Below are 9,424 nucleotides of genomic sequence, written 5' to 3'. Positions count from 1 at the left end.
TATTTCACAGTGTCATATGTTATCTATAATGATTGTCTATTGATTGTTTATGTAGTTGTTTGTCATGGTGCACGTTGACCTTTTTGCACCTGTTACTCCAATGTGGTTTAACTACAAATGGCACATAACCTGACCAAACCTAACATAGCTCTAATATGTACATATATTTTAGACTAAACACATACAACACTCCCTTAATTGTATTAATTTCATTGTCACTCACCTCCAGGTACACAGCCCAGGGCATGACCAATGAGGCCACCAGCAAATCGGCCACAGCCAGACTGACCACCAGGTAGTTTGTGGTAGTCTGTAGCGACCTCTCTCTCAGCACAGCCAGGCACACCAGCACATTTCCAAACACAATGGCTAGAATGAGCAGCGAGTAGAGCATGGCGTAGTAGTTCCTCTGGTTGTCCTCCTGTCCTGCTGTGGCCACGCTCTCATTCCCCCCGTCCCATCCCAGGTGCTCCGACTCGTTCCAAATCCGCTCTGCACTGCTAAACATCGCCATGGAGACGTCCCGGTGACATGGGAGGTGAGACGCTTGGCAGACCTATCAATGAAAGGTGAAAGAATGAATGTGTTGTTTTCCAATTAATCATCTTGGCAATAATTCTGTAGTCAAATTAAAGTGAGGCATGTTAGCCACTAAAGAAAACATAGCAAGCTTCTATATTTCAGGTCACAAGTCTTCTGGGATGAGCTCCTAGCAACAGTAGCCACATGAGCCGTACCACTGCATCCTTCTGCAGTTTCCAGTGTCTTCATATAGGTACTAAAATAAAGCAAAACTATTTTCCAAAGCATTTTTAAGTTAGATGCTTCCAATAAAAAATTTGAATGTGTATGAAGCTATATAAGCAACCCCTTAAGTGCACCACTGTGTTCCTGGAAGACCTTTAACTTTGTATATCTGCATCAGGTAAATGCCTTTTAGACCATCTCAAGATAGACTGAAAGAGAAGTAAGATAAGTTTAATAGGGGCTGGTGGTGTGATGCTCCTGGGTTAGTTCATTGGGGAGGGGTAATAAGTCCACGCTGCCATACCGAGAGGTGCGATTGGCTGTGGTCCCAGGCTCTGCTTCTTGCACTTCATCCTTCCTCTCATTAATTCCCAAGCCTCCCAATCTGGCCTACATCCAAATAGTGATGCTGTTGTTCCCACCTGTGTCTCTAGATGGTAAACAAACTGATCCATCTTAGCCTTGCCCCATGTCTTCTCCATTCATGGTTATATATAGGACAGAAATAGGGACACGCACAATGAAACTCAGATTGTTTTTAGATCTCGCACTGCCCTGGGAGTCTTTTTAAAGATTTTCTGAGTGTATAGTTCCACGCGGTTCCTCAATGGCTGCAGTATCAAATGATAGAGGAAAAATGTGGGGAAGTAAAAGAAAACGGGCCACTGATACCAACCACCTTGAAATCTCCTAATGGGGCAGCACCAGCAGTTTATTAAATGATTACAGTTGACAGGTAGGTTGAATGAAATGCAAATTATTACTCAGTGGAGGTGTGGGCATTGAAAAGCCCATCTCTCAACTGATGCCTTCACACGTGACTCCTGATCTGGGCTGACTGCAAATCCTCATTCCCTTCTTTTTCTTCACCAAATCACCTTCTCATATGAAACCACCACCTGATCCTGCCCCCTCAATGTCAATGTCAATGTGCATCAGCTCTCCGTTTTGTGGCAAGCCATTACGTGCACGTTAAGTACATGCACGCGCAGACTAGAGTATAGTTTCAGGATTCCACTGAACTGTACAGTACAGTATACAACATAAGACAATTTCAGTAGTTCTGAAACTAAATGTGCTAATATATATACACATATCCAACTATTTACCTACGCGAATTAAGAGCAATTACCTGGTTATTACGCTTCAATGAATACACATTAACTTGCTGCAGACTAATTGATTGACTTTTCAGTTTAATTCGTTATCTTCAGTTGGATCAGAGCGACACACAATTTAGATACCCAGCCCTAATTATCAAATTAATTTAAACCAGGCGACAGGGATGAGTCATTATCACGTCAAAATCACGTTTCAAAAGATAACGAGGTCATAGATGAGTCAAGAAAGGCATAATTAGTTCCATATCCTATTTTATTCTCAGATTACAGCGCAAAGTGATGTGAAGAACACATGAGTTTGACTGAAATGGAAAATGTGGTAAAACGTGGGTTCATTGTGGGTTTAGTAAAACGAAAGTAAACTTGTCCTCTTACCTGTTACTGTAACGTTGAGGAGAATTCATTAGAAGCCATTGAGAAAAAACAACATCCGCGCAGTGAAAAAAGTTGTCCGGTCTCGTAGTCCGGTAAAGAGCTCCTGGAGTGCGCGAGGAGCAGCATTTTCAGGCAGAGCGCACGGTGCCATTGCGCGCAGACTGGAGTGAATGGAGGATGCTCACTGCTCCGTCAGAGATCGACCCGCGCCTTCTCACTTTCTCATTGTGCCTCACGGGAAACGCGCGCGTACGGAGAGTGCGTCATGTGTCTCCCTCCAGATACGCGCCTTAGGTAACAATGTGTATTTTATAATTAACTGCATGCTAATTTGTGCCATATTGCCAGAACTGGGTTGAATTTGCCCCAAGAGCTTTGTTTCTTGTTGTGACCCTGAACTAGTCTGGGTCATGTTTTCCTGGGAGTGACATAAGCATAAAAATAGCCAGTGCTGGCCTTTAAAACAGTCTCATGAGATAACCTGTAAAATTAGGGCAATTTAGGCATAGGAGGACATTTTAATGCAAAATATCACACCATTGTCTTTTAGTATCTCCAGTTTTACTAACAAACATAACATTTTGCAGATTGGTGTGTAATAAACCTTGGGGCACAATCTATGAGCCAAACTAATATAATCTGTCCCAGACAAGCAAAAGAAGCTAATTTGTTGTTTTGCTCATTGCTCTTTGAAACATTTTGAACGTGTAAAAATAAGTTTTGTTATGAATAAACATGCCATACTGCAAGAATTCCCATTGCAATATTTTATGAGCAAAATGCAGAGCAGTAATGTGGGCTCTTACTTGCTTGTGTATTAATATATTTACAGGATATTGCATTATTTGGAGGAGATAAGAGTCCATGTGTCCTTGGAGCTCATTAGAAGTTTTGAGCAATCCTTCTCTGAACCTACACGGGATATCTAGGCAGTGCAAGGAATCATAACTTGAATCCATAAATTCATAGCTCCTCTTTACTTCACAATGATGGTGTGACATCCATAACACTTTGGATTTCCTATCACATGTTGAGCGATTCAAACCACGTCTGAAAATTTCCCTCTCCACTTTTCTCATTTCTGTTCACTGTGCAATGTTGGGGACATCAATCTTAACGCCCCATGCCACGTGAATGGCAGCTCCTGCAAGTGTGTAATATTTTCTGCAGGAGCCTAGCCTGGCTGAGTTGCTGATTTATGGTGCTTGGTTGACATATGGGTCCACACACTAAGTTTCTGAGATAGAGCGGTTGCCCAAGTCCTCTTTCATGGTCAGTGGGAAAGATCATTTAAAATGCCATACGTCAAAGATGAGCCTATGTTGAAAATTCACCCACTTTTCAGTCCAATGACAGCAGGCAGGTCACACACTACACGTACACGTTGTTCTGACTATGGATTAGAGGGACAAATTGATGAGAAGGTGAAGAGATAGGAGTTAGCGTTTTATTGAAAAGGATGACTGTGTAAATTGCACCTTGACAGCTACTCTGAGGTGCTACAGCTGTCTAGACTAACTGAAGGTCTCAACACAAAGGGCACCGCAGCAATGATAGAAGAGAAAGGGGAACTGTTTGTTTGTTGAAACTTGTTGCCATCTATTGGCCAATGAGTGAAACAGCAAAGGCATCATAAAAGAGGTACGTTTATTAAACAGTTACCATTATATATTAAACTGAATTCAAACAGTGCTGGAATTCATAGTTTTAATTTATTTTTTTCATCGCCTAGCTGGATTTTTCTTTTGCTTCCGCTTCCCACTCAAGATAGCCACCCTGAAGATGCCTGGCCCTAAAAGAAAATAAATACCTTTAACAATACAATCACAACAGAAGGTTATTCCAATTAAAAAATAACTTTGTGTTTGTCATGTAGTGAAAAATCATTACTTAGAGAATCCAAGATGACGAGCAATGTCCAGGGCTTGGCCACTCCTTACTCCACTTCTGCAGCTAAACACGATGTTGTCATCTTCTTTAGCAGGTGCCTTCACATGAAATGTCTGCTCAAACTTTTCTGAGGGCAGATTCAGTGATACCTCCAGGCCATCCACTGAAAACATACAGGTCGGCTCATCAGACACACACACAAACACATCATATGATTATTGAAACCGCCCTTCCACAGTATGAGAATGAAACTTGTGACCTGCACCACCATAATAGCATGCCTGTTATTTCTCTGTTTATACCAGTTCAATGTCATATGGTTAAACCTACATGGTATGTTCACAGCAGTTGGGATGTGTCCAGCTTGGAACTCATCAGGTCTTCTCACATCAAACAGCTGGACATTCTTGCTGGTCAACATGGACTTGAGCTGGGCAACAGTGACCACTGAGAAGAAAGAAAACATCAAATATTATAAAACACATAATTTAACTGTTGCCTCAATACCCATAATTCTTCATACTCACCATCCATTGTTACAGTGACTATATATATCGTCCCTAAAGAAGCTGCTACTTGGGTAGGCCTACACTGACACTGTAGTAACAGAGCATTGTTATGTCCAAAGCAAAAATGTCACACTCAACTAAAATTAGACAAAGGAGAAGGTGAACACTGGGATGGCAGCATCCATTCATTCAGACCCACATTTTGAGCGATTAACATGCTGGGTAGGGAGACTACTAGGGAAGTAAATCACTGATGCATATTAGGGCTGATTCACACCTCAAACCAGACCCCAGTTTTGCACAAGCACATGTCAATACAAATAGATTACATGGATATATGTAATTTCAATTTTTACATTTTTTTTTTGATTGGATTTAAAGCACACGACATATAGATAATATAAATCAAACAAAGTGATTGAACGTATGTCACCTCCTAGATTTGGTCCAAAAATCCGAATCTTCACATTCACGCTGCACAGCAGGATTAGACCTCGATCTGGAACAAAACTGCTACCTTTCCCCGAACCAAAAACTTGTACTTTGGACCAAACCGGGAAGCTAATAAAGTCCAAAAGCTTGGACCAAAGGTTGCAAATGTTAACACACCCTTTAACTACTCCTATTAATTTATAGACTTAGAGATTATCACTGATTAGGGTGATCAGATGTCCTTATTTACCCCGCATAGTCTCAATTTTAAGACCTGAGTCCCGTGTCCCAGCAGATTTATCCAAAACCATTGATTTGAGTTTTATTTAATAAATCTCCCTGGTGTTCCTATTTTTAAGCAATTTGATACCTGCATTAATTGCCATTGTTTAGATAGAATACAGAAAAGCTGCTTAAAATCACTAAAGAACAAAGAAAATGAGACTATACAGACTCACATGTTAGTAATGAATGGGCCGAGTGCATAACAATTTCCCTTAATTACGCACTTGTTTCACAATTTTGTTATTATCAACCACCTCAAACCGGGGATGTCCCAGTTTTTGATTTTGAAAATCTGGTCACCCTATCACTGATCACACTCACAATTTCTTTCGAGATTATAAAGTATTATATCTATCTAATATTTTATTTATTTTATTTAATCAGACAGATTAACCTTAACAGGAGAAATGCATTGTACCAGGTAGTAGTCCCTGGGCAGGTTCATTGAGTGATTGTATTTCATTGACCTTAACTTTTCTTCCTGGAGACCTATGCAGCCTGTTTTGGGGCGATGGGGGAAACAGCGGAGGGAACCTATCCAAACACGGGGAGAAACACGCCAACTCCACACAGAACCGGGGATCGAACCCGGAACCTTCTCGCTGTGAGGAATGAGTGCTAGCCCTTCAGCCACCGTGCCAATCTAATAATGTTGAATTATACATTAAATTGTCTCCTTTGTTCAAATGTTCACTGCACTTTCTATTTATATTGGCCTAAACGCCTACGGTGACATAAAGCTAGGAAATATTTACCACTGTCATTCGTATCTCCACATCTTGTAGGAGGAGTTGACGGACAAGTCCGGAAAAATGGACTCAGTGTCGGGTAAGCTCTGCGGTTCACCTCAGTAAAAGCCTGGCAGAGACTTCGTGATATCGTGTATGTGAACATCATGAGAAGGACAGAGCGCACCGAGCACTCCCGAGCACCGCAGAGAGTCATCTCAACCAAGAGAGGCGACGCGAGGTCAGCGCCATGTCTTCCTCTGTAATAATGCACTTCCACTTGTTATCAAGAATGCGGTGCTGCCATCCTCAGGTTGTTTACTCAGGATCCCCAACGGTATGTCATTCAGAAAGACGTTTGGCAACTGAAACACTGGACTCGATTTAGCATTATGCTAATTTATTGTGTGTAACTTCTATTATAAAATACAGTTTTGTAAACTAATCAAATCTATTGAACTAAGAAGAAATGCAGGTGAGACTTACCAAAAACTAGCAGTTATATGAGTAAGCAGGCTATAGAAAATAGTTCTGTTGTTGATGCTTTTTCAGTCAAAAGGAGACACAGGACACAGGAGTCAATATTGTTACAAAAGTTTGTGTGTTTTTTTTCAATTATGTTAAGTAATTTACTTTAAAAAAGAAAAAAAAAAAAAAAAAAAAAAAAAGGTGGACCTGAGGCGGGCAAAGGATGCAAGAGCAAAAGGATGCGACCGGGCCAACTCCGTCCAGATCCCCAGGTGCGAGGCACCATCCGGAACCCCCGTGAAGTTGGGCCGCCATCAAACGCACACCTACACAAAATCTATGTCAATCATGTGTGCTTCGTCTGTGCTGGTTTGTGCTGCAAAAAGTTTCGTTTGTGTTTCTTTAGTTTTTGAGATATAAACGATTCTTTTATAGGTCAGATTGGGGTTAGCTTGCCCCTAGGAAGCTTTAAAATGCTATAAAACGGCCTAAAATTGTGCCAATCGTTTGTGCTCCGTTTGTGCTGTTTTGTGCTCTAAAAAGTTTAGTTTGTGCTATTATGGTTCTTAAGATATTTTATTTTCTTCCCTTAGATATAGACTTTGAACTCTTTGAGGCAGCTTATATTTTATTCCAACTTTTTATATGCCAACTCTTTTTTAGTCATTGTGTTATACATGTGTAAGATATGGTCGATGTAACAAGAATTTAAAGCAACATCAGTGTAACTGTGATACATTTCCAGTGGCCTAATTTTATTACAATTAAATTACAACATTTTTATTGAAGCATAATCCTGTATTATCTACCTTAATATTATTGAAAAAGCAGGTTGCATATTGCAAAGTGCAGAATAATATCACGGGTGATATATATATATATATATATATATATATATATATATATATATATATATATATATATATATATATATATATATATATATATATATATATATATAATATGCAAATTAGAAGGCTTAGAACTTAAAAAAAAAAAAAAAGGTTTACCGACTTTTCCTCAAATTTGCCGTTAGGACTTCTCTTCTGTGAAAATACTCCTAGTCTATAATGAAAAATTGCATTTTGTTTTTTCATCAGAATTCACGCCCTGTCGAGAAAGTTTTTGGTCGAGACTCACTGTATTTGTACATATGCAGTATGTTCTCCCAGCTCTCCTCCGTGATAGTAAACTTTTCCTCTCTTTTCCACTTCTCCTCCACATAATATGTGCTCGCCTCTTTACCCAACACGATACCATTATGTCATTTCGAAATACTTTTTGTGGGAGATAATGATTTTATTAGTGACATTTGTAAGAAACCATGAAATGCTGCCTGGTTTGCAGGTATCAAGAAATCTTAAGAGCCCAACCCATGCTTTTGTTTCAAAGTGTCAAATGTTTGGAATGCCCCCTTGTGGACAAATGAATTATAGTCAGTTAATCCTTAAACCCAAACTGAACCTGTCATCATTGGAGGTGACCTCTGAAGCACCGTCTTAAATGTGCAAGTGCTACTCTCTGACATATTTTAAGGCCATAATCAGCGTATTTGGTAAATATTTGTTAAGTGTTCATCTTACTTAATACTAACTTTACCCTGCAATTTTGTGTCAGCCTGTTGCATTATGTGCAGAACTCTCGATGCTATCCTGGCTCTGCGTAAACCCTCAATGATCTTTATAGATCAACTGTGGCAGAATAATTTCCAATCGCTTTAATATTATTCATGGGAATAATCTGTAGTCGAATTTCTGTGTATTTTACTTGTATGTTGTCTTGTCTGTTGTACAGTGGGTATGTGTGGGTACGTACACTCCACACACTCCAAATCACAACCGACGCAGTTGAACCTGCTTATGATCGAAACTAGATCCATGAGTGAAATCTTGAGAGTGCCCAAACCACGCCCCAGACTAATCCACTTCTAGGAGTCAGAACGGTACAGTTACAAATAATTTTTACCAAAATTCTGCATTAACCATTATTTATATGTTGTTTTTATTGTGCGTGTTGATTGTATCTGGATCACTGTTGACATTGCTCTAGTCTAATAAAACCCCATCAAAAAGTGCGCCCCTTCAATAATGGTACGCGCCACAAAACACGGTCACATGACTCACATACTCAAAAGCATTGCTGACCTCACGGAAGCGCACTCAGATATTTTTCTTTGCTTAGTATCCTACAGCCAAATCTGACAAAATGATGAAGTGTGGAGGAACAAGTGAGGTGAAACCAGCGGACCAAAAGATTCAGGACATTGCAGATGCTGTAAGTAGCTGAACAGTGTTTGCTTTGGTGCATCTATTCTACTGTTATTGTACTTTTGGAAATCAAAATGCTTTTGGGGCTGATGATTTGTATTTAAACTATTATTCATTATTTTTCAGGTGAGGAGTCAGGTGGAGGAGAAAGCAGGAAAAAAATATGATTCGTTCCAGGCCAAAGCTTACACAACCCAGGTTGTAGCTGGAACCAACTACTTTATCAAGGTAAGTGTGTTTCAATAATCTGTTGCTGGAAAAGCACTGTTCTTGGTCGTTGAATCTAATTTCATTTATCTTTAGATCCAAGTTTCAGATGAAGACCATGTCCATGTTCGTGTCCACAGAGGGCTTCCTCACACCGGAGGTGCACTGGAGGTCCATGGTCTTCAGGAGTCAAAGAGTCACCATGATCCCATTGAGTATTTCTAAAAGATTCTCCACTATGAATATCCCATATGTGCCTGTAGGCTGCCACAAAACACACAAAAAAATGTTATCCAGTTTTATTCTATGATAAAGAAATAGTCTGTAGCTAATTGTTACAAAATGATCACGTATTTTGTACAAGCATCATTAAAGATACGTTGTTATTTCATAAA

At 39.8% G+C, this 9,424-nt stretch overlaps 3 protein-coding genes across 4 annotated transcripts; 1 reads left to right on the top strand and 2 right to left on the bottom strand.

The window, feature by feature from the left end:
• Positions 1-223: 223 nt before the first annotated feature.
• On the bottom strand, positions 224-2,619 carry LOC129409125 (D(3) dopamine receptor-like; the record flags this gene model as incomplete). Its single annotated transcript, XM_055154238.1, has 2 exons — positions 2,244-2,619; positions 224-556 (listed from the first exon to the last, which is right to left on the bottom strand). A coding segment is annotated over exon 2 (291 nt), but the record flags the coding sequence as incomplete, so codon positions are not given.
• A 1,254-nt stretch (positions 2,620-3,873) lies between these two features.
• Positions 3,874-6,369, bottom strand: si:ch211-161h7.8 (thiosulfate:glutathione sulfurtransferase). Of its 2 annotated transcripts, none has more exons than XM_020925737.2 (4): positions 6,115-6,369; positions 4,464-4,580; positions 4,134-4,296; positions 3,874-4,035 (listed from the first exon to the last, which is right to left on the bottom strand). In XM_020925737.2, the coding sequence occupies exons 1-4, from the start codon at positions 6,302-6,304 to the stop codon at positions 3,972-3,974; spliced, it is 534 nt and encodes a 177-aa protein (XP_020781396.1). In that variant the 5' UTR covers positions 6,305-6,369; the 3' UTR covers positions 3,874-3,971. The 2 variants fall into 2 exon arrangements, with proteins under 2 accessions (XP_020781396.1, XP_055010214.1); XM_055154239.1 differs by lacking the exon at positions 6,115-6,369 and adding an exon at positions 4,661-6,082.
• Positions 6,370-8,670: 2,301 nt separating this feature from the next.
• cst14a.2 (cystatin 14a, tandem duplicate 2) lies at positions 8,671-9,424 on the top strand. The gene is made up of 3 exons (XM_020925714.2): positions 8,671-8,829; positions 8,949-9,050; positions 9,126-9,424. The coding sequence occupies exons 1-3, from the start codon at positions 8,761-8,763 to the stop codon at positions 9,252-9,254; spliced, it is 300 nt and encodes a 99-aa protein (XP_020781373.1). The 5' UTR covers positions 8,671-8,760; the 3' UTR covers positions 9,255-9,424.

Source organism: Boleophthalmus pectinirostris, unplaced genomic scaffold (genome assembly GCF_026225935.1).
Source record: "Boleophthalmus pectinirostris isolate CB_2022bp ecotype Guang Dong unplaced genomic scaffold, ASM2622593v1 HiC_scaffold_186, whole genome shotgun sequence".
Taxonomy (NCBI): Eukaryota; Metazoa; Chordata; class Actinopteri; order Gobiiformes; family Gobiidae; genus Boleophthalmus; species Boleophthalmus pectinirostris.
Note: the sequence above shows the minus strand (reverse complement) of the source record. Positions and strands in the feature narration are given on the sequence as shown.